Source organism: Microcaecilia unicolor, chromosome 10 (genome assembly GCF_901765095.1).
Source record: "Microcaecilia unicolor chromosome 10, aMicUni1.1, whole genome shotgun sequence".
In the NCBI taxonomy this organism is placed as follows: Eukaryota; Metazoa; Chordata; class Amphibia; order Gymnophiona; family Siphonopidae; genus Microcaecilia; species Microcaecilia unicolor.
In genome coordinates, this window is record NC_044040.1 from 22,416,818 (window position 1) to 22,441,689 (window position 24,872).

The window sequence follows — 24,872 nt, forward strand, 5'->3', positions numbered from 1 at the left end:
TCACCCCCCTCCCGGGTTCCCTTCGAAAGCTCATCAAAAATGTATTGTTAGTTCAATAAAAAAGGTATCATCTTCTTTTCTTTGTTTTATTTCTATTTATTACCTCATTTATTGTATTTATGTTTATATTTGGTCATTTTGCTGTTGTTATGCTGTTAACAAAATTGTAAGTTTTATGTTAAACTGTACCTGCTCTACACCCCAGATAATTAGACAATCGGATAATTGGAGTTTCGCTATAAATAAATAAAAAGAACCAGGCAGGACGCTCTTCTGCCCAGTTAAATAGCTTTTAATATCAACCCTTTTAATTTTAGTGCAATTTGTTATTGTATATGAATTTGCATTATAACTGAATTTTTACGTTTGTAATCCATTCTGGACCTGTTGGGATAAAGCAGAATATAAAACTGGAGTTAAATTAAGCTAAATTTGAAAATTGACCCTTAAGAGCGAATGTAAGGGCATGAACGTGCCTCTTGAGACACTAAGAGCAGGATTAAAGACATTAGGGGCAATTCTATGAAATGTAACCTAGAGATAGGCATCACTTGTCACTAGGCATGATTCTGTAAGCTAGCACCTAAGCGCCAATAGCATCTAACTGTAAGAAGGCATACGCATGGGCGGAGTATTGGGGCCATGGGCGTGTCTCCCAGGTACGCCTGTAGTTTCTAGAATATTATAAAGCATGTGTATCACTTGGCACATCTAGGCATGCAAACTTACACCTGCTAATGACATGGCATAAGATGGGGCACCTACACAAGGGTGCACCAATGCAATCCTTACACTAGTCTATATATATAAAAGGCACCTCCAACGTTCCAATGAAGCCTCAAGCCGGAAACTTGAGGCACCCGAGATATCCGGTTTGGCCTGCAGTCAGTGTAGCTCCGCCCTCGCATCAAAACGCGATGACGTAGAGGGCGGGGCGGAGAACGCACAACGCACGAGTTCCACAGATTCAGTGACAGCAGCGGGGAGTCCCACACATTCAGTGACAGCAGCGGGGACAGCGCTGCGAACTTTAATCACAAACTCGCAACCAAATGACTGAGGTAAGGAGGGAGGGAGAGGGGAGTGCAACTTGGAAGGGAGGGACGGAGGGGGGGGGTCTGGAACTCGGAAGGGAGGGAGGGAGGGAGGGAGGGAGGATGGTGGCCGGGAAATTACCTTGCTAGCGCCCGTTTCATTTTTTTCCGAAACGGGCATTTCTTATTAGTATTCTATAATTTATTTGTATGCCACATTTTCCCACCTATTTGCAGGCTCAATATGGCTTACATGGAACTGTAGAGGCGTTCGCCAACTCCGGTGGAGAGACAAATACAAAGTGGTGATATAGTCGAATTAGGATCATGTGTTATAGACACATTAGGGAATCATAGAAAAGAAGGGTTATGTAAAGTTTAGGTACAGGCTATGGTTTCGTTGTGTAATGGAATCTTGGCACCAAGACGCTGTTATAGAATTGACTCTAAGTGCACTGCATTGGTGCACCTAGACTGAGGCACTGGTTTATAGAACTGACCTCATTATTTGCACCTTTGGAGTCAGGCAGCAGCTGGTTTCACAGGGTGTTTCAGTTCTTGGGGGAGGTGGGTAAGAGGGCAGTTAGAAGGGGGTATTGTCTTCAGAGGCAGTGTTGAGAATTTCATCAACTAGTGAATATATGGCTTAACTAGTGAATATATGTTTGCACAATATGGTATTTAATTTTCATACATTCACATTCACCATCAATTATAATTTCTGTACAAGCATTAGAATATATTTGTGGGTATATTTTTTATCATTATTTATTATTATTTCAGAGTTCACACCACTCTCACATGTTACTTGTTAAAGACATCAGTAACATATGTATTCATTGTTTTCGTGTACACTCTTCCTCATTTCACATCACGTTATGGACACTTAGAGGCAGATGCACTAAACGTTTTTCATCGTTAAATGAGCCCTCAGGGAAGAATTTCCTATCCTTTCCATGCACTTAAGCCTATTTTCCGACGACAGTAGCAGCTAACGAAAACGGAATGGAGATGAGCAATTAGAGGCAGATGCAGCAACCAAACGTAAAAAAATCTAAATCGTTAAAGTCCCTAACGATTTTAAAATAACGAAACATGCACCAAAAAAAAAAGTCACACATGCTGAGATCGGTAGTGAAACGTACAATGTATCAAAGAATCACAATACACATCGTTAATCGGCCCCCAAATCATGCGCAGAGCAGCCAAGCGTTATGTTAGCTGCTCTGCGCATGCCACAAACAGTCACAACACAGTCAAATCGCAAGCACATGGCTCCCAAATAAAAACAAAAATAAAAAAAAAGGGTCGGGAGGGGGCAAGGGCGCTCATCAGGAGCGTCCTGTACAGACGGCCTTGCCCCCCCCCGCTGCTCCCCACTTTCCGCCGCTCCCCCCACCCCGAAAAAGCAAACTTCTAGAAGCCCCTGCCCCCCTCCCTTCCTCAGTACTCTGTCACCTGTGCTCCGCCTCCCGACATCCTCCGTCCGTGCCCCGCCCCCTTTTGGGGTCGTCGCCGCCATTCCCCTCCTCCATCGGGCCCCCCTCCCTCTTACCGGGCCCGTGCAGCGCCTCTCTCCTCTGTCCGAAGGCGCTGCACGGGCAAGAAGAACGCTGAATCAGCTGATGCCTGCCTTCGCGATGGGCGTCTTTCTACTCCTGGGCCCGCCCCTGTCTGACGTCAGTAACCTACGTAGGTTACTGACGTCAGACAGGGGCGGGCCCAGGAGGAGAAAGACGCGCCATCACGAAGGCAGGCATCAGCTGATTCAGCGTTCTTCTTGCCCGTGCAGCGCCTTCGGACAGAGGAGAGAGGCGCTGCACGGGCCCGGTAAGAGGGAGGGGGGCCCGATGGAGGAGGGGAATGGCGGCGACGACCCCAAAAGGGGGCGGGGCACGGACGGAGGATGTCGGGAGGCGGAGCACAGGTGACAGAGTACTGAGGAAGGGAGGGGGGCAGGGGCTTCTAGAAGTTTGCTTTTTCGGGGTGGGGGGAGCGGCGGAAAGTGGGGAGCAGCGGGGGGGGGGGGGGCAGGCCGTCCGTACAGGACGCTCCTGATGAGCGCCCTTGCCCCCTCCCGATCCTTTTTTTATTTTTATTTTTTTATGTGTTTTATGAGGTCCTTTGGACCAATCACAGCGCTTTTAGCTCTGCTAATGCGCTGGGATTGGCTCAAAGTTTGTTTATTTTTTCAATTAACACTTTTTCCTGGCACAGAGCTGTCCTAACGAGAGGTCCAGACCTCTCGTTAGTTTTCCTGCCTTTTTCCTGCGTAAAGGCAATCGGAAAAGGTTAGTGCATGTCGTTTCAATGGGGTTTTCACACTAATTGCTCATCTCCATTCCGTTTTCGTTAGCTGCTACTGTCGTCGGAAAATAGGCTTAAGTGCATGGAAAGGATAGGAAATTCTTCCCTGAGGGCTCATTTAACGATGAAAAACGTTTAGTGCATCTGCCTCTTAGAGGCAGATGCAGCAACCAAACGTAAAAAAATCTAAATCGTTAAAGTCCCTAACGATTTTAAAATAACGAAAAATGCACCAAAAAAAAAAAGTCACACATGCTGAGATCGGTAGTGAAACGTACAATGTATCAAAGAATCACAATACACATCGGTCTGGACCTCTCGTTAGGACAGCTCCGTGGCAGGAAAACGTGTTAAGTGAAAAAATAAACAAACTTTGAGCCAATCCCAGCGCATTAGCAGAGCTAAAAGCGCTGTGATTGGTCCAAAGGACCTCAGAAAACACATAAAAAAATAAAAATAAAAAAAGGATCGGGAGGGGGCAAGGGCGCTCATCAGGAGCGTCCTGTACGGACGGCCTTGCCCCCCCCCCGCTGCTCCCCACTTTCCGCTGCTCCCCCCACCCCGAAAAAGCAAACTTGTAGAAGCCCCTGCCCCCCTCCCTTCCTCACTACTCTCAGCTCCGCCTCCCGACATCCTCCGTCTGTGCCCCGCCCCCTTTGGGGATCGTCGCCGCCATTCCCCTTCTCCATCGGGCCCCCCTCCCTCTTACCGGGCCCGTGCAGCGCCTCTGTCCGAAGGCGCTGCACGGGCAAGAAGAACGCTGAATCAGCTGATGCCTGCCTTCGCGATAGAGCGTCTTTCTCCTCCTGGGCCCGCCCCTGTCTGACGTCAGTAACCTACGTAGGTTACTGACGTCAGACAGGGGCGGGCCCAGGAGTAGAAAGACGCCCATCGCGAAGGCAGGCATCAGCTGATTCAGCGTTCTTCTTGCCCGTGCAGCGCCTTCGGACAGAGGAGAGAGGCGCTGCACGGGCCCGGTAAGAGGGAGGGGGGCCCGATGGAGGAGGGGAATGGCGGCGACGACCCCAAAAGGGGGCGGGGCACGGACGGAGGATGTCGGGAGGCGGAGCACAGGTGACAGAGTACTGAGGAAGGGAGGGGGGCAGGGGCTTCTAGAAGTTTGCTTTTTCGGGGTGGGGGGAGCGGCGGAAAGTGGGGAGCAGCGGGGGGGGGGGGCAAGGACGTCTGTACAGGACGCTCCTGATGAGCGCCCTTGCCCCCTCCCGACCCTTTTTTTTTATTTTTGTTTTTATTTGGGAGCCATGTGCTTGCGATTTGACTGTGTTGTGACTGTTTGTGGCATGCGCAGAGCAGCTAACATAACGCTTGGCTGCTCTGCGCATGATTTGGGGGCCGATTAACGATGTGTATTGTGATTCTTTGATACATTGTACGTTTCACTACCGATCTCAGCATGTGTGACTTTTTTTTTTGGTGCATTTTTCGTTATTTTAAAATCGTTAGGGACTTTAACGATTTAGATTTTTTTACGTTTGGTTGCTGCATCTGCCTCTTAATTCCCAGTGATTCTCTAGTTTACACGTTTACAGTCAAAGCCAGCACCAGTTACTTGAGAGAGTTTTACAGAAGCTTTCCTCGGAGCGAGGAGTAGCTTAGTGGTTAGTGCAGTGGACTTTGGTCCTGGGGAACTGGGATCGATTCCCGCTGCAGCTCCTTGTGACTCTGGGTAAAGTCACTTAACCCTCCTTTGCCCCAGGTAAATCGCTTTGGATGTGGTTGCAAAAACTGTAGAAAAGCGGTCTATCAAGTCCCATTCCCCTTCCCTTTTTTTTCAATTTAATTTGAACTGTGCTCTCCTACCCCCCCCCCCCCATCCTTGGGGGAGGGGCTCCTGTTCTCTATATGCTGCAGACCAGTATGCATTATTGTGCACGTGGTAGCCCCATTATATCACTTTTTTGCTAAGTGGGAACCTATTTTCCTAAATGTGCAATTACATAGAGTGTTCATATTACAGGTTACTTATTTCTTTGCCACCTCTTTTTACTTTTGGATCGTTATAGCATGCGCAGCAATTACATAGAGTGTTCATATTACAGGTTACTTATTTCTTTGCCACCTCTTTTTACTTTTGGATCGTTATAGCATGCGCATGTTTATTTTTTTGAATGCCTTTTTCACAATGTCTAATTGATCTTTTTAGGAGACAGCCCATGACGTTCCTTTTTAGGATCACTCGGTGTGGAGTCTTATCACATCCTGAAATGTCGCAGAAAGTTATAGCCTAAGAATTTACCAGTAAGCAAAAACACCCCCCCCCCCCCCCAAAAAAAAGGAATTCTCTTGGATGAGACTGCTGAATTTATAACCTAAAGATCTGTTATACCCCTCCAGGTTGTAGACTGTCATACCAGCCACCAGGATCTGTTTGGCAAAGGTTACAAATGGATCCCAGAGAGACACCAAAAGAGATTCTCTCTTCCTATCAGAGAATATTTCCAGGTCCACTGGATATCAGCCAGGTATGAGCAAAGACGAACCAGGTACAGTTTGCTTCTAATACTCTCCAGGTTTCCTGCCCAGCACACTTCGGGTAACGGAATTCAAACATGCGTGGGATAAACATAAAGGAATCCTGTTCAGAAGAAATGGATCCTCAGGAGCTTAGCCGAGATTGGGTGGCAGAGCCGGTGGTGGGAGGCGGGGCTGGTGGTTGGGAGGCGGGGATAGTGCTGGGCAGACTTATACGGTCTGTGCCAGAGCCGGTGGTGGGAGGCGGGGCTGGTGGTTGGGAGGCGGGGCTAGTGCTGGGCATACTTGTACTGTCTGTGCCCTGAAAATGACAGTTATAAATCAAGGTAAGATATACACAAAAAGTAGCACATATGTGTTTGTCTTGTTGGGCAGACTGGATGGACCATGCAGGTCTTTTTCTGCCGTCATCTACTATGCTACTATGTTTTTTTTTATAAAGTACATAAGTACATAAGTACATAAGTAGTGCCATACTGGGAAAGACCAAAGGTCCATCTAGCCCAGCATCCTGTCACCGACAGTGGCCAATCCAGGTCAAGGGCACCTGGCACGCTCCCCAAACGTAAAAACATTCCAGACAAGTTATACCTAAAAATGCGGAATTTTTCCAAGTCCATTTAATAGCGGTCTATGGACTTGTCCTTTAGGAATCTATCTAACCCCTTTTTAAACTCCGTCAAGCTAACCGCCCGTACCACGTTCTCCGGTAATGAATTCCAGAGTCTAATTACACGTTGGGTGAAGAAAAATTTTCTCTGATTCGTTTTAAATTTACCACACTGTAGCTTCAACTCATGCCCTCTAGTCCTAGTATTTTTGGATAGCGTGAACAGTCGCTTCACATCCACCCGATCCATTCCACTCATTATTTTATACACTTCTATCATATCTCCCCTCAGCCGTCTCTTCTCCAAGCTGAAAAGCCCTAGCCTTCTCAGCCTCTCTTCATAGGAAAGTCGTCCCATCCCCACTATCATTTTCGTCGCCCTTCGCTGTACCTTTTCCAATTCTACTATATCTTTTTTGAGATACGGAGACCAGTACTGAACACAATACTCCAGGTGCGGTCGCACCATGGAGCGATACAACGGCATTATAACATCCGCACACCTGGACTCCATACCCTTCCTAATAACACCCAACATTCTATTCGCTTTCCTAGCCGCAGCAGCACACTGAGCAGAAGGTTTCAGCGTATCATCGACGACGACACCCAGATCCCTTTCTTGATCCGTAACTCCTAACGCGGAACCTTGCAAGACGTAGCTATAATTCGGGTTCCTCTTACCCACATGCATCACTTTGCACTTGTCAACATTGAACTTCATCTGCCACTTGCACGCCCATTCTCCCAGTCTCGCAAGGTCCTCCTGTAATCGTTCACATTCCTCCTGCGACTTGACGACCCTGAATAATTTTGTGTCATCGGCGAATTTAATTACCTCACTAGTTATTCCCATCTCTAGGTCATTTATAAATACATTAAAAAGCAACGGACCCAGCACAGACCCCTGCGGGACCCCACTAACTACCCTCCTCCACTGAGAATACTGGCCACGCAATCCTACTCTCTGCTTCCTATCTTTCAACCAGTTCTTAATCCATAATAATACCCTACCTCCGATTCCATGACTCTGCAATTTCTTCAGGAGTCTTTCGTGCGGCACTTTGTCAAACGCCTTCTGAAAATCCAGATATACAATATCAACCGGCTCCCCATTGTCCACATGTTTGCTTACCCCCTCAAAAAAATGCATTAGATTGGTGAGGCAAGACTTCCCTTCACTAAATCCGTGCTGACTTTGTCTCATCAGTCCATGTTTTTGTATATGCTCTGCAATTTTATTCTTAATAATAGCCTCCACCATCTTGCCCGGCACCGACGTCAGACTCACCGGTCTATAATTTCCCGGATCTCCTCTGGAACCTTTCTTAAAAATCGGAGTAACATTGGCTACCCTCCAGTCTTCCGGTATTACACTCGATTTTAGGGACAGATTGCATATTTCTAACAGTAGCTCCGCAAGTTCATTTTTTAGTTCTATTAATACTCTGGGATGAATACCATCAGGTCCCGGTGATTTACTACTCTTCAGCTTGCTGAACTGACCCATTACATCCTCCAAGGTTACAGAGAATTTGTTTAGTTTCTCCGACTCCCCCGCTTCAAATATTCTTTCCGGCACCGGTGTCCCCCCCAAATCCTCCTCGGTGAGCTGCAGTAAGCACTAAAGCATGTTTATTGCAGCTTAAAATGATGGACTGCAAAGCGTGCAGAGGCATCCTGCAGTAATTTTTGCATGTGCGTACGCGAACAGCGCACTAAAATATTTATTAAATTTTTTTCATGGAGAGGGCAGGGAATGGATGTGTCTATGCAAATTGGTAAATGATGTACCAGGAGGGAGGGGCGCTGCTGCACCTGGGGGGGGGATGGACAACGCTGCACCTGGGGGAGGGGGGCGCAGCAGCGAACCGCCCCGGGTGGCAGCTGACCAAGGGACGCCACTGCCTTTAAACTAAAATTGACTAGAGAGAAAACAAAGTTATTTTTATTATTTAACCGTCACTGTGTCATAAACGTCACAATTCATAATGTAAACGTATCCATTTGGAGCCCCAACTAAAGATACTTGGTTTAATTGATTCCTACATGATGTTCGAGTCCAAGCAGTCATCACAAAAACCTTTAAAGTAATATGGAAACAAAAAAGAATCAGACATCTCTTCCCTAATGATATGTTCAGAACCTTAGTACAAACTTTAGCATTATCCCACTTCAATTATTGCAATGTCATTTATGCTGGCTGTAAGGAATCTTCCTTGAAAAAACTGCAGCTCAAAATACAGCAGCCAGATTAGTCTACAAGGCTACAAGATTCAAAAGTGCAGCCTCTTTGCTCATAAAGTTACACTGGCTCCCAATCAAAGCCAGAATAACGTTCAAACTATGTACATTTGTTTCCAAAACTCTATATAGCTTAACCCCTGATTATATTCAACCTTTAATTGGTCTCCCCCTTTGCAATGCTCTTCCTGGTGGTGGGAAGCGGGGATAGTGCTGGGCAGACTTATACGGTCTGTGCCCTGAAAAGGACAGGTACAAACCAAGGACAGGTAAAATCTGTTCTTATCTGTTCCCTTCTCCACTACTGCCAACTCCAGACTTCGCGCCTTCTGTCTCGCTGCACCCTACGCCTGGAATAAACTTCCTGAGCCCCTACGTCTTGCCCCATCCTTGGCCACCTTTAAATCTAGACTGAAAGCCCACCTCTTTAACATTGCTTTTGACTCGTAACCACTCGCCTCCACCTACCCTCCTCTCCTCCTTCCTGTACACATTAATTGATTTGATTTGCTTACTTTATTTTTTTGTCTATTAGATTGTAAGCTCTTTGAGCAGGGACTGTCTTTCTTCTATGTTTGTGCAGCGCTGCGTACGCCTTGTAGCGCTATAGAAATGCTAAATAGTAGTAGTAGTAGTAGTAGTAATAGTAAGGTATACACAATAAGTAGCACATATGAGTTTATCTTGTTGGGCAGACTGGAAAACTCTTTTTATTGGAAAAAACTAAAAACAAATAACATACAAATCAAAACCAAGCCCCTAGCTATACACGGTCCTCCTATCTATGTACACCCCCTCCCCCTCCTCAATAGTACAGTGGAAACTGTTTATTAGAAAGACCAAAGAAAAAAACCGGACATGCAAATCAAACCCCAGGCTCCTAGCTAGACATGGTCTGCCTATCTATGTACACCCCCTCCTCAATAATACAATGGATCAACCCCCCCCCCGACCCCCCACAACCCCTTCAGACAACTGGCACACAATCCCCTGGGAAGCATGTCCCCTCATGGCGGCTTAAGCCTCACGTGTCTCCACCACCTCGAAGCCACCCCCACCCCTTTTTCCACCCTTTCCCACTTCGCCGCTTCCTGCACCGCCCTTACCACATCCCAGCTGACTACCTCCGCCGGCCGGACCTCCTGGTACAGGGACACCCTGCAGCGCGCCATCCAGAGGCAGTACCGCAATATCACCGAAATCAGAAAGCGTGTTCCCGGATCCCCGCGTCCCTCTCCACCCTCTGGGCCATACACCCAGTCCGCATAGCTGTAGTTGCGGAAACTGGGGATCTGCAGCAACGAGGAAACCCGGTCAGAGACCTGGACTGTAAATGGGCACCTCACCAGGAAATGCTCCATCGTCTCTTCAGTTCCAGCACATTCCTCCCGTGGGCACCCTCTATCCCGCACATTGCGATATTTCAAATTTCCTCGGACGTACAGTCTACCGTGAAAGGACAGCCACGCCAGGTCTTTATACTTCACCGGGATGCGGTTCGAAGCAATCAACCGTAACCCCTGCTGCATCCGTGGGGCCGGCGCGTCCCTCAGCGCCAGAGGAGCTGAGAACACCTGCGCCCGTACTCTGTCCATCCAGACCCCCCGTTGTCCTGCCTTCACCTCCCCCACCGTCAGCCCCCACACCCTCACCAATTTCACTAGGGTCTTGCAATAACTCACCCCCCCCGGAGCCCCCCTTCGCAGTGCCACTACCCTCCCCCCCTCCCGCCATAGGTCCCAATATCTCGGCCACCACTGCAGGACACTCCTAGCCCACCCCGGTGGCTCCCGCCCTACCGCCCTCCCCAGATTGAACTGCAGGAACAAAGCGCTGAAAAACAGGACTGGGTTTATCATGCCCACCCCCCCCCCCCTCCCTCCTAGGCAGATAGGTAACATTCCGTTTTACCGGATTCGTCCTGTTGCCCCAGAGCAGCCGGAAGAACACCCCATACAAGGCCGTGTACCGGCTCTCCGGCAGCAGGCAGATGTAACTGACGAACAGAAACAAAGGAACTAAGTGTGCCTTGATGAGCTGTACCCGCTCCCCCATGGTCATTTTCCACCCCTTCCATCTATCCACCCTCCCCTTCACTTCTTGGAGACACCTATCCCAGTTGTAGAGCCTATAATCCCCCTTCTCGAAGTATATTCCCAAGACCCGTATACGTTCCACAGCTGTAGGAAACCTACCTCCCAACTCAAATTGCAGCCCCTGATCCCCAACCCACAGGCTATTGGACTTTTGAAAATTGACCTGCGACGCTGTTGCCTGCGAGTATTCCTGGATCAGGTTCTGCAATCTACCTCCCTCCCTCTGGTCCGCTACCCACACTGTAACGTCATCTGCATACGCCACGACCCTTAACTGGTTATTGTCCCCCACCTCCACCCCTTCCAGCCCCTCCGCCCCCCCTTCTCCAGCCGTCTTATAAAAGGGTCGATGGCGTATGCATACAACAGCGGGCTGAGTGGGCACCCCTGTCGGACCCCTGCCCCTACCTCAAACCCCTGCCCTCTCCACCCGTTAACCAGGGGAAAACACCCCGCATGCCGATAGAGTAGCTGTAATTGCTCTATCCAACCCTTCGGAAACCCATAGCGCTCCAGAATGCTCCATAGGACACCCCACTGCACTCTATCAAACGCTTTTTCCTGGTCGAGTGTTACCAACAGCCTACCATGCCCTCCCACTCTACTGCGTTCTACCCCCTCCCGCACCCACGCTGCAGCTTCCAAGACCCCTCTCCCTTTAACCCCACATGCTTGCGAGGCTGCTAGCAAATCCCCAGACACCTGCCTCATTCTCTGGAATAGCATTCGCGCAAAGATTTTTCGATCCGTATTAAGCAGTGCTATAGGCCGCCAGTTGGCCAGCATCGCCGGGTCCTTCCCCTTACTTAGTAGGATAAGAGCCGCCTCTGTCAAGGAACTAGGCAAGGAACCCTCCAACTGGGCTGCCCCCCATACCCTCACCAGGATCGGCACCAGCTGCTCCTTAAAGGCCTGGTAGAACTCAGTTGTTAGCCCATCCGGCCCCGGCGAGGTCTTCCTGTGGAGCGCCCCGATGGCTTCCTCCACCTCCTGTTCTGTCCACGGGTTCAAGAGGGCCTGAAGCTGGGGTCCCCCGTGACCTATCCCCGGGGTTCCTTCCACATAACACTCCATCTGCTCCATATCAATCTGCTGGGCTGAAAGGAACGCCGCAAAGTGGTCCCTCACTGCCCCCAGAATCCCCTCCTTGGTGTCCTGCAGGACCCCCTGTGCATCCCGCACCCCCTCCATCACCCTGCGCGCCCTCCGCTCCCGGCAGCATGCGAAGGGGTCCGGGCTACACATTTTCCCGAAGTCCCGCTCATACACCAAGGAGGTGTAGCGGTTGTACTGTACCTGCTCCAGGAGTGCTTGGAGATCATGTATTTCTTCCTCCCTCCCCCCTTGTGAAATCAATGTGTCCCTCTTTTTCTTTATTGCCATGCCCAACTTTGTCCTTTCCCTCCCCTCCCTTCTCGCCTGTCTGAGAAAGAATCCCCCGCGTTCGTCTTTTCACTGTATCCCACCACTCCCCCAATGACTGAAATGCCCCCTGCACTGACACCTGATCTTCCAAAAACCGGCGGTACTCCTCCCGCACCTGCTCGCTACCTAACCACTTTAAATTTAGTCGCCATAACCCCCTCCCTGGCCTCTGCGCTGCCGCCCCCCCCACCTGAAGGAGGACCATGTGGTGGTCTGAAAAAGTCCACGTCCACGGTTCGTGGACCCCCCAGACAAACCCCCTTCTTTACCAGGAATCTATCGATTCTACTTTTACACTGCCCTCGAAAGAACGTGAACCCCTCCTGTTCCTCACAGAAGGCCACATGCGCGTCTACCAGCTCCGCCTCCCGCATGATCCCTGCCAGCCTCACCCCGTCATAGCCCACCTGTACCGATCGTCCCCCACTATCCTTTTTCCGCAATATGGTGTTAAAATCTCCCCCCCAGACTACTTGGCGCGAAGTGTATAGGTAGGGCTTGATCTTCCCAAAGAGGAGCACCCTTTCCTTCTTGCTTTGGGGCCCGTACACATTCACCACCCTCAGTGCTCTATCCTCCCAAATCGCATCCACAACAAGACATCTCCCCACCCCCAGCTCCACCACTCGCTGAATATTCACCCGGTGGGACTTAAATAAGATCCCCACCCCACCATCCCCCTCCCCCCCCCACCCCCCACACCGAGGGACCCCACTTCCAGGCCCGCCTTGCCCGCCTGATCACCTCAATGGACCGCAGCCGAGTCTCCTGGAGCAGGAAGCAATCTGCTTGGACCCTCGCGAACCAGTCATACGCTAAACCCTGCTTCTTCGGAGAGGCGATGCTGGCCACATTCAGCGTGGCAAATGTCAACACTAAGCCTGCCATCCTCATTGCGAGTCACGGGTCTGCTCACTCCCAACTTCTTTCCTTATCTCCTGGGATACCCCCTTCTTACCCTGAAGCAGGTCCTCTGCTATGCGGTCTACATCATCCCCTGCCAGATCCCCCTCCCCCCCCCCGCAGCCGTCCTGTCTGCACCTTACCCCCCCCTCCCCCTTTCTTCCTTCCTTTCTTCTTTGCTCTATCCGGCCCCACCCCCTGATCCCTCCCTCCCCCCTCTTCACCCCCGCCCCCTACCTCCTCCTCCGAGTCCTCCACCTCCCCCAAGTCCTCCAAGTCCTCCAGATCCTCCTCTAGCTCCACTCTGTCCCCCCAAGCCTGCACTTGGGCCTTCACCACCTGCCCGGCCCCCTCAGCTTTCCTCTTACTCCCCTTTCCCCTCCCTCCCTCCCTTCCCTCTTCCTCCTCCCTCACCCCTCCCCCTCCCCCCAGAGCCTTCCCGCCCTTCTTCCTACCACCAGTACCCTCCTCCAGTGCTTCCTCATATTTCCGTTTGCCCTCCCCAATCCCCCTGCCGCCCACTCTTCCTCCATTAACTCCACCTCTTCTCCTTCCCCCTGTTCTTCCTCCTCCCTCCCAACCTCCCTATCCTCCTCCTCCTCCTCCAACACCTGAAATCTGTTCCCCCCCCTCTTCCCCTGCAGCGACCCCTCCCTGCCCACCCCTACTTTCCCCCCCCTCCGAAACTTCCCTTTCCTCTGTGGCACTTGTACCCACTCCCCCTCTCCCCCCTGCTCCACTCCTGACCCAGCCCCCTGCCGCCCCCCCTCCTGCATCCCCTCCTTCTCCCCCCCTTGCCCCTCCCTGCCTATCACCCCCTGCCCTATCCCCTCCTCCATTACCCCCCCTCCACATCCCTTCCCCCACATATCCCACTCGTTATGGGCCGCCCTAGGGCAGTTCCGATATGCATGGCCTAACCCGCCGCAGAGGTTGCACCTGATCGCGGTGCAGTCCTCTGTGGCATGCTGATCCCCGCATCTTCCACACTTTACCACTGGGCATGACATGCTGAAGTGCCTAAACGAACCACATCTGAAGCACTGCCGCGGCTGCCCCTTGTAAAAGCACAGTATCCTGTCACGACCGATAAAGGCAGCCGAAGGAATGTGCTGGACCACATGGCTCTCCTGTCTCAATTTGACCAGGGCTCCCCAACCTCCTGCCCAAACCCTGCTTGGATCCGGTAACTTTGCAAGTGGGGATCTCAGCTCCGCGTACCTCTGTAGCCAGTAGGCTAAATCTGCCCCAGAGATAGACTCATTTCTCACGAGCAGGGTGATCTGCACCAGGTCCGGCTTGCTGACTGGAATGGCCCTGAGGTCCCGCCACTCCCCCTTTCCCCTCACCCCCTCGTACCTTTCCCAGAATATTTCCATCCCCCTCTGGGTCATGAAGCTCAAGTCATATTCTGGGATGTTGATGGGGTGTATACACGCGTAAAAGTCCTCGGGTATAAACCCCATCCCCATCACCAGCCTCAAGACCCGATCCCTGGAGGGCATTGCCCCCTCCCCTATCCATTTCAGCTGTACCACATTTCGCCGCTTAGGCAGCTGTCCACCCCCTGTCCCCGCTCCCCCCCAACCCTCCCTGGGCCCTCAAAACCACCCGATCTCCCCCCCTCCCTCCTTCCCCCTCCCTGGACTACTGCCGCAAAGGACTTGGACCCCAGCCCCCACCGCCCCCCCTCCACACTTGTTCCAGCCCTTCCCTCTGCCTCCCCCCCCTTCTGTCCCTCTGCCCCTCCCCTCATCCCTCTCCCTTCCTCAATATCCCCCGCCCCCCCCCCCCTATCGTTGTCCCCCGTCCCCTTCCCTCTCAGACAAACATCCAGCAACGTCCATAGTCAGTTCTGCGGCTTGGGCTGCCTCCAACTGATTGTCCTGCCCATCACCACTTCCTGGAACGTCCCTGCTCGTCCCTGCCACTGCAGGCTCCAGCCTCTGGGCTAATCGCCTCCTCTCCTCTGTCTCCTGGCGATACTCTGGCACCTGCCCAGTCAGGTCTGCAGCTGGCGATACCAGACTCCCTGCTCGCTCTGCCCCCGAACTCCCTCCAACCTCCGGCACCAGGGGCGAAGCCTCCGGAACTCCGCCGCTCCCCTTGGCTCCTCGCTCCCAGCCGTCCTGCTGGCAGGTCTGCTCCACCACCCGCTGCACATCTGTTAGACTTGCCATGTCCACTTCTGTAGTCAACGAAAGTCTCTCAACAATCGGGTTACTTCCCCCTTGCTTCTGGTGCAGTCCCTCCTGCGTTTCTCCCAATGGCTGGCGCTTCCCGGGGGCATGGCTTGTCTGTTCCTGATTCCGCCACAGGCTGGCTGTTAGCACCCCCCGATTTCACCTCTTGTAATGGACAGCTGGTCAAATGAGCTCCCAGCTGCTGCCCGCTCCTATTCCTCTCTCTCCGACCCCTCTCCTGTAAACCGCCAGCTACTCCATGCTCAGGGAAGACCTCCCCTGCTCCCGGACTTCGTGGGCGGGGCTTCTCCAGATGCCATGCTGCTTCGGTTTCCACTTCAGTCATTGCAGACCCGGCCAAAAATACCGGAGTCTGCCTCTGCTGACCCTTTTCCAACAGGGCCTCCTTCACGGCAACTGTCTCTGCTGTTTGCACAACTGCAGGTAAGCCCTCTGAGACTTCGACCACCACCTCTGTAGAAAACAGGCTGCTACCTGCGTCTCCCTCTGCTGCCTCCATTATCTGGAGTTTTGAAAAGTTACTGAGTTCTGTCCTCCCCTCCACAGGTAGGATCTCTACTCCAGCCCCCACCTCAGAGCCATGTCCTGCCGCTGCCTCCTTATCCTCTGGCTGCTGGGTAAGTGCTCTAGACTGTGTTGCCAACTGTCTCATGTATTTAAAGTGGGGTCACCTCTGAACCCAGACAACTCTTTTGAGTCTAATGCTGCTGAAGACACTGAAGCTTGCTGCAACTGTAGTGTTCCTGAACCCCCAGACTGAGGTATTGAAGCCATCCTTTCTCGGTTAACAGAGAGCTCCCTCAAAGGATTCACAGAGCCCTTTTTTAAACAGTTCAACAAGTGTTCTTTTTTCCCCAACAACTTTGATATCAGGGCTTCCTCTTTAACATACATTTGTCTGTGCTCCGCTGGGGCAAATTTACACATAGTTCTTGCCATTTTCAGACGTTTTCCTAGCTCCACTACTTCTTTTTCCACCAGCTTAATTCGTCTTACAATATTTACCACACTACTTGCTGGATCATCAGGGTCATAGCTCACTTCAAGGAACTCCTCATCTGACGATCCATTCTCCTCACTCTCACTCTCAGCTGCCTCCAGCAAAGGCTTCTGGCAAACTTCCATCGCCTCTTCCTTCTCCCTTCCTTGGAAGCGCCCTTCTGGGGCCTGTACTATCTTCCTCCCCCCTCCACTGTCTTCTCGCTTACCTTCCGCAAGCTGGGCCATGGAGGGGGAAATGCTCTGGTGGCCTCCACTGGGCTGCTTCTCCCTTCGGTCCACTGGACTCCTTTCCCTTCTCCCGGTAGTCAAACCAGGGAGAGAGCCACTCCTTTCGGCCTTCTGGTCCCGGGCCCCAGGAGGCCCCATAGCCTGGGACTTTCCTGAGGCCTTCTCCCCAGGGACCCTCCTCATCTTTGGGGAGGGAGCTAGGTCTCACTCCCTTTCCACTGGAAGTCAGCAGAGCTCACTAAAACACCTCCTTCCTCCTCAGCAGACTGGATGGACCGTGCAGGTCTTTTTCTGCCATCATCTACTATGTTACTATATATGTTACTATGTTCAAGAGATTTATCTAACCCTCCATTATCCCTTTTGCAAAAATGTGATCTACAAATCAATGTACATGTCAGGATTCCCTTACCTCTGTACATAGGAGCCAACTTTTCAAAATTATTGGGGGTGCTAAGCCCAGTGGAAATAACCCTCCCTGGACACATACAAGGAAGTTTCTCAATAATTGGGGGTGCTCAAGCACCCACAGAGTCGGCTTCTATGCCTCTGTACCAAATGGTGGAATTCCCTCTTGAAATCCATCAGATGGGAACCTAATTATTTGATATTCCTGAAATACCCTAAAGCCTCTCTATTTAAGCAATTTCTCACAGATGATCATAATTAATTTAGACCCCTAATTGTACAGTTATTCAATTTCTCAGTTCCATTCTAACTGTTATTATACAAGAATGACTATAAATTGTTGCCTTTTTGTGTCTAGCATTCATTTCCATATTACATACTGTAATACTCGATCCTCATTTACTTTATCACTACTTAAAATATGCTATCCCACATCACTTTTTGTACTGTTAATTACAGTAAGTTGTTAGCCACATTGAACCTGATCTATTGGGATAATGTGGGATATAAATGAAATAAAGAAATTAAATAAGTGCATATTTACCCGTGTGAATGACAGCATTCTATAAATTGATATTTGCAATTGACACGTAAATTTAAGCAACTTGTTATTGAATGAGGGGACCAGTGTATAAGTGCAGTGTGAGCAGCTGAAGAGCGATTGAAGGTGAAGAGACATTGAGGGGCATAATCGAATGGCCGTGGCCGGCTATCTCCGGGGCCGGCTCTGCAAATGGGCGGAGCCAACCGTATTTTCGATAAAGATGGCCGGCCAACTTTTTCTTCGCTAATACAGTTGGGCCCGGCCAAATGTCATAGATGGCCGGGTTTGAGATGGCCGGCGTCGATTTTCAGCGATAATGGAAACTAATGCCGGCCATCTCAAACCCGGCCAAATCCAAGGCATTTGGTCGTGGGAGGAGCCAGCATTTGTAGTGCACTGGCCCCCCTCACATGCCAGGACACCAACCGGGCACCCCAGGGGGCACTTCTAAAAATTAAAAATAAAAATAGCTCCCAGGTACATAGCTCCCTTACCTTGTGTGCTCAGCCCCCCAAATTCCCCCCCAAATCTCACTACCCACAACTGTACACCACTACCATAGCCCTTAGGGATGAAGGGGGGCACCTACATGTGGGTACAGTGGGTTTTGGGGGGTTGGAAAGCTCCCATTTACCACCACAAGTGTAACAGGTGTGTGTGTGGGGGGGGGGGGGGGGTGGGCCTGGGTCCACCTGCCTGAAGTGCACAGCACCCACTAAAAACTGCTCCAGGGACTTGCATACTGCTGTCAGGGAGCTGGGTATGACAATTCAGGCTGGCATAGAGGCTGGCAAAAAAGTTTTTTTTTTGGGTGGGAGGGGGTTGGTGACCACTGGGGGAGTAAGGGGAGATCATCCCCGATTCCCTCCGGTGGTCATTTGGTCAGTTGGGGCTCTTTTTTGAAGTTTGGTCGTGAAAAAAAAGGGACCAAGTAAAGTCGGTGAAATGCTCGTCAAGCCTGGCTTTTTTTTTCCATTATTGGGCGAAGCCGGCCGTCTTGTGAGCACACCCCTGTCCCGCCCCCATCCTGCCTTCACTACCCTACCGACATGCCCCCTTGAAGTTTCGCCGGCTCCGCGACGGAAAGCAGTTGAACCCGGCCAAAATTGGCTTTCGATTATACCGATTTGGCCGGTTTCAGGAGATCGCTGGCCATCTCCCGATTTGTGTTGGAAGATGGCCGTGGATCTCTTTCGAAAATGAGCTGGATTGGTACCCTGATACACCTACTGTAAGGCCTGAATACAGCATGAGCAACTGAAACTTGATCTCTACGGGAGGAGCTAGCACCGCCTTCATACCCCCAAAATATAACTATAGTAAGGTCAGCTGAAAAGTGACCTCAGAAGATGACAGACCATATAGTAACATAGTAAATGTCAGCTGATAAAGACCTGCACAGTCATTATAGCATAGTAACAGACTGCCCGATATTTAAAACCATTTAACCAGCCAGTTAATGGCACTTAATTGGCTATCCGGCAATATTCAGCAGAGATAGCCGGTTATCTCCCACTGAATATTGCCAGTTAGCAGCACTTAGCAGATAGCCAGTTATATCGCACGATATATAATCAAATATCCGCCGATATTCAGCACATCGCTGGCTAAGTTTGGTGGCCAAGCTAGGCTGCCAAATTGCCAGAATATCTTTGGCTGGTTTAAACTTACCTGGGCAGCGCTGAATTTCGGCTTGGCTGGTTAAATCTAAACTGGCCAAAAAACACCCAGGTATTCAATGCCAAGCATTCAAAAAGCCCAGCGCTGAATATCCAGGTTCAGTGTCGACCGTGGGAGTCAACCCAGCTAACTCCCACAGTCTGACTGTCAGGCCCATAGTAAACGTCAGCTGGTAAAGACGTGCATGGTCCATCCATTCTGCCCAACAAGGTGGCCAAATATGAATCTGGTTCCAGTTCTTCATCATTAAACTCTGGCATTTTTAATCTCTGTCTCTCCCTACCAATTTTGGGACACAGACTGTAGAAGTCTTCCCGGCACTGATAACTCTTTCCCAACTCTGATATGGAGGAGTAGCCTAATGGTTAGAGCATCAGGCCGAGAACCAGGGGAGCTTGGCTCAAATCCCACTGCGGTCCCTTGTAATCTTGGACAAGTTTACAAGGGATGTGAAGCGACTGTTCACGCTATCCAAAAATACTAGGACTAGAGGGCATGAGTTGAAGCTACAGTGTGGTAAATTTAAAACGAATCGGAGAAAATTTTTCTTCACCCAACGTGTAATTAGACTCTGGAATTCGTTGCCGGAGAACGTGGTATGGGCGGTTAGCTTGACGGAGTTTAAAAAGGGGTTAGATAGATTCCTAAAGGACAAGTCCATAGACCGCTATTAAATGGACTTGGAAAAATTCCGCATTTTTAGGTATAACTTGTCTGGAATGTTTTTACGTTTAGGGAGCGTGCCAGGTGCCCTTGACCTGGATTGGCCACTGTCGGTGACAGGATGCTGGGCTAGATGGACCTTTGGTCTTTCCCAGTATGGCACTACTTATGTACTTATGTACTCCATTGCCTCAGGTGCAAACTTAGATTGCCCTCCAAGGACAAAAAAATACCTTCTGTACCTGAATGTACCCACTTCAATGGAAGGAATTTTTGGCCAGTCAAATTCGTTTGCAAGTTACTTTAAAATTTGTGATTGTTCTTTCACTCAGACGTCGAGTTTTGCTTCTGCACAGCACATGGTTGCTTAGCAACCAGGTCCACTTCCTATACGCTGGATTGGATAGATAGTAGATCTAAAGCTTACACCAAACTTCAAAACTCCTGAGACAGGTGCCTTAGCGCCGAAACACAGCAGCTGTGTCGAGTCATATTGGTGTAATTTTAAAATAAACTTCACCTAAAGGAATCTTGGCGTCTCCTTCGTGTTTTTTGGATGAGCCTATCTACCCTACTCTTTGTGTTGCCAGTATATAAATAAATACATGATATACCCAAAGGATAAATACAGAATGTACAACTGAAGCGTGATTCCAGGGGATGGGACCGTTCTACTTTTATATACCCAAAGCATGATTACAACATGACACTTATATAGCAATAAAGAGGGGTTGGAGGAGATAATGGGGAAGGAAGAGATGTTGTCAAATACCATGGTATTTGCATTATATTGGATCCATATCCTATGAAGGATAAAAAAGGTGGATGTTACTTAAATTAGATTATGAACGTGTGTTGCATGACTTTGTGTAATGTCTATACTATGTCTTGAATACTTGGAACCTGACCTGATGGTTGTGTTGATCTCAGGTGTATTGTACAAAGTGTTGCAACAGCTGTGAGTCTGGTGAGGTCCTGGATGTGCTGGTGGAGATCGAGAGGAGGCACTGGATGAAAGAGCAGGTGAGATGTGAAAAGATCTCGTTCGACTTTATTCTCTAAAATTCATTTTGGCTTCAGGAAGGTGAATTTCAGAGGTGGGGGGGGGGGGGGGGGGAGACTCAACTAGCAACTAACATGTCAGACCTTGTTGACTTACCACCCAGGAATGCTAAAAAATCAGCCTGCACACTTTTAAAGGTCCAATTAGGGAAGCTGAGAGACAAAGCTGGGTCCAGGGCAAACAATCTACAGGGGCCTCCCCCCCCCCCCCCCGCGCTGCCACAACCACCACTGCCGTCGTTTCCAGAGCAGCGATCGAGAGAGACTGCTCTTATGGCCACAGGTCCTTCTTCCTGCCATGTCCTGCCTGTTCGGTAACAGAAAGTTACTTCGTAGGAGGCGGAACCTGGCAGAAAGAAGATGTCGTGGCTGGCAGAGCATCTCTCAATTGCTGGAGGTGGGTCCTCTTCTTTGGTCTTCCAACGGATGACTGTATTATGCCTCCTTTACTCCTCCCTCTCTCTTACACCTTGCACATGTGATGGTTTAATTTAATTTATTCATTTCTTAGCTTTACTGGGATTTCCAGCTCCTGGATTGTGACCGGGATAACCAGCTCTCTCTTCAGGACACATGCCTACTCCTGCAGCTAGCACAAGAGGCCAACATCACCAACAAAACCTGGAGGGACTTCACGAGGACTTGTGTGCACACAGCAAATGGGGTGACATGGGAAGCACTGGAGGTAAAGAAATAGCAGACATTGGAGATTGGCTTCGATAGAACACAATAATCAGGTTTTTAATCCTGCAGAGATGCCAAAGAGCGAGATTTACCCAAGGCCAAAGAGTGATATTTTCCCAGCAGCGTGTCAGGGGGAATAAATTTACACACACCCCTGCCTACCCCCATATGCAGTTCTTTATCTTTGTCCTCAGTTTCCATCCTTCAGCAACCCCTTACTTTGACCTCATCACCCCTGGACCTACCCTCAACAAACCTACACAAGACCTCAAGTGCTCCCACCATTCCCTCAACATACTTCCTCCTCTGTATATAATCCCCCCCCCCCTAACAAATATCTCTCCTCTAGCCTCAGACAATTTCCTTCACCCCATCCCTTCATAACCATCACTCCACATGCCACATTTTCCCTACCAGTCTCCTTCTTCATGTCCATTTCTTGGTGGGAGGTACTTGGGGGAACTTGCAGCCACTCAGCCTGCTGTTCTAGACTCCCTTGTGCCTTTTTTAGCCATGAGGCAATGAGGAACCCTCTGTACCACCCCATAAGACTTTCACATTGGATCTCTGCACGGGCCCATGAGATCCATTCCGATTATGTGTGACTCTCTGCTCCTGGGTCAAGAATGACTGATTCCCTAACCTACAACATACATCTCAACCGATCAGCTACTAATTGAAAAACGTTGACCTGGTTCCTGATCAGATTTACTGTGGCTTCTTGTGAAACAGGCAGCATTCCGCATTGTTCTATGCTCCAGTAAATGCAGTATATCAAATCTGAATTAACATAAACATTCCCTGAACTCATAAATAGTTTCTTTCAGTGGACATATGTTTGTGGTACAACTGTTATTTCTACAGTGCCATAAGCAGAAATATACAGAGGGCCTAAGTCACAATGTTCAGGAATCCCTGTCCTTAGTAACGCTGTAGGGAAAACATTTGATCTATGAGGAGCTAATATAACAGACCAAGGGACCACACCTTGGCACTGAAGAGCTAAAGGTTTCTTCATTTTCTGACAATGGAGATTTTACACTGAGCATTCAAACTGTGGGAATCATCCTGGGTACAGTTAAGAACATGGTAAAGAGAAGGTGGCATAATTCCTGAAGGAATGGAATAGTAGTAGGAAACGGTTGGTTTACGGCTTAGGTGCGGACTCAGGGAGGTGACATAATAGATATCCGTAATCAGTTCTTCTTCCACCAGCTGTGAGCTCTAAGGCAGGGGCGTAGCCAGACACCCAATTTGGGTGGGCCTGGGCACAGGATGGGTGGGCCGAACTCTGCCCTGCCCCACAAGTGATTTGGTCTCTCTCTCTCTCTCTCGCCTGCATGCCATAACTCAAACGTCCCCCTCCCCGCATTCCTTTTAAAATTGATTTTCACTGGCAGTGAGAAGCAACTAATACACACTGCTCATGTTGGCCCCACAGCCTTCCCTGATGCAACTTCCTGTTTCCACATAGGTGGGAATACATCAGAAAGAAGTTTGTGGGGCCGGTGCGAGCAGTATGTATCAGTTGCTTCTCGCTGCTGTTTACAAGGTACGCAGGAGGGACAGCTGTTGGGAGTTTTCAGCTGCTGGGGCTTGGGGATCCCTGCCAACCACATCATAGGTGTGCTGCAGGCCCACCCAGGCCCACCCTTGGCTACGCCACTCTAAGGGCCCAATATTCAGACTGCGGGAGTTAGCTGGGCTGATTATATTCAATGCCAGGCTATTTCCAGTGGCTGGCATTGAATATGCAGGTATTTTTTGACTGGTTTCAATTTAACCGGCCAAGCCAATATTCAGCGCTGGCCAGTTAAGCTTAAACCAGCAAAAGATAGGCCTGCTCTTTCGGTGGCTGAATTTGGCTGCCAAACTTAGCTGGCGATGCTCTGAATATTAGCAGATAGATGGTTATATTGCGAGAAACAACCGGTTATCCACTAACCAGCAATATTCAACAGGAGATAACCGGCGACCTCCCACTGAATATTGCCAGATATCTGGTTAAGTGCCGTTGAACTGGCAAAGAGCCTTTCCTGGCCAGTTAAATGGTTTTAAATATTGGGTGGTAGGAGTCTAAAACAACAGGCATTTGTCCAGCTGTATTTCTGCATTACATCTCTGCTCTATACAGAGATACTTCACTGGTCTTCTATTCTGCAGGAATGGCTGTTTGGAAACCCCTTGCGTAGATTGGATGAAGAAGAACCTCCTCGGCAAATGCAGCTAAAGCCAGTTGCCACGAATGGATGCACAGGAACGAATCTCCATGCCAAGGTAAGGTGTCGCGGGAGCACATGACTGCAACCAGCAGCTGTGCCATGTGCCTGATAGGACTTCCTGTGTCATGTACGGGATTTTGTTTTTGTTTTGGGGGTCAGTGTTGTAGAGTGCACGCTTCATGAAGACTGTGCACTATTTTTCACGAGAAGTATGCTCTCTTTCCCGATAGTGTGTGCGTGCGTGCACCGTTGGGAAGGTTTGTGATAAAGTACACGTGCTCTGAAGAGTGTGCGTTATTTACAACTCAGGAAAAACCACAACATTTCAGTTTTTTCCCAGTTATTTTGCCCTTAAAATGACTTGAAATGACACGGGATATGTTATTGACATTTGGCCAGGTTCTATAAATGGTGTGTAAAGTTCCGCTTGAAAAATTGTACGCTATTCTGAGATGTGTATGCAGCTAAATTGGCTTTAGTAGTGGGTATCATGACATCGGTGTGTTGTGTTCACAAGGACTCCCCAGTAGAGTTCAGCATGGTGGAACTGGTTCCAGCTGAGGACTGCGCTGCCGATAGTCAGCTAACGGAAGTGAAAGTAATTCCTGGACATCTCTTCCTGAACAAAGATGGTAGCAATGAAGTCAAAGATGGTTCCTCGGCGTCAGAACAAGCAAAGGATTTGTCAACTACACACCACGTAAGAGAAAACCTTCTATTCTTCCCCTGTACTCACGGCTGCATGAGGCATCTTCTCATTGGTGGTTTCCAGGATGGGGGAGGGGACTAAAATGTTCAAAGTGACTATTGCTCTCACTCTGTAACAGTGGCGTCGCGAGGGCAGCTGACACCCGGGGCGGGTCGCCGCTGCGCACCCCCCCCCCCCGGGTGCAGCGCGACGCACCCTCCCCCCTCCGTAGCGCAACACCCCCCCTGCCCGCGAGAACATACCTGGAAGGCGGTGAGGGGCGGGTGGGAGGGCCAATCCGCCGAGAGCACGCCACTGGGGGGGTGTCGGCGCCTCGCTGGCTTCTTGCTCTCTCTGCCCCGGAACAGGAAGTAACCT

The 24,872-nt window shown here is 50.1% G+C and overlaps 1 protein-coding gene across 1 annotated transcript; it reads left to right on the forward strand.

The window, feature by feature from the left end:
- The first annotated feature begins 1,031 nt into the window (after positions 1–1,031).
- On the forward strand, positions 1,032–24,654 carry LOC115479007. Its single transcript, XM_030216712.1, has 8 exons — positions 1,032–1,061; positions 5,506–5,600; positions 5,697–5,824; positions 20,769–20,861; positions 21,412–21,585; positions 23,748–23,861; positions 24,324–24,506; positions 24,634–24,654. Exons 3-8 carry the CDS (start codon positions 5,747–5,749, stop codon positions 24,652–24,654), a joined length of 663 nt encoding a protein of 220 aa, XP_030072572.1. The 5' UTR covers positions 1,032–1,061; positions 5,506–5,600; positions 5,697–5,746.
- The last annotated feature ends 218 nt before the right edge of the window (positions 24,655–24,872 follow it).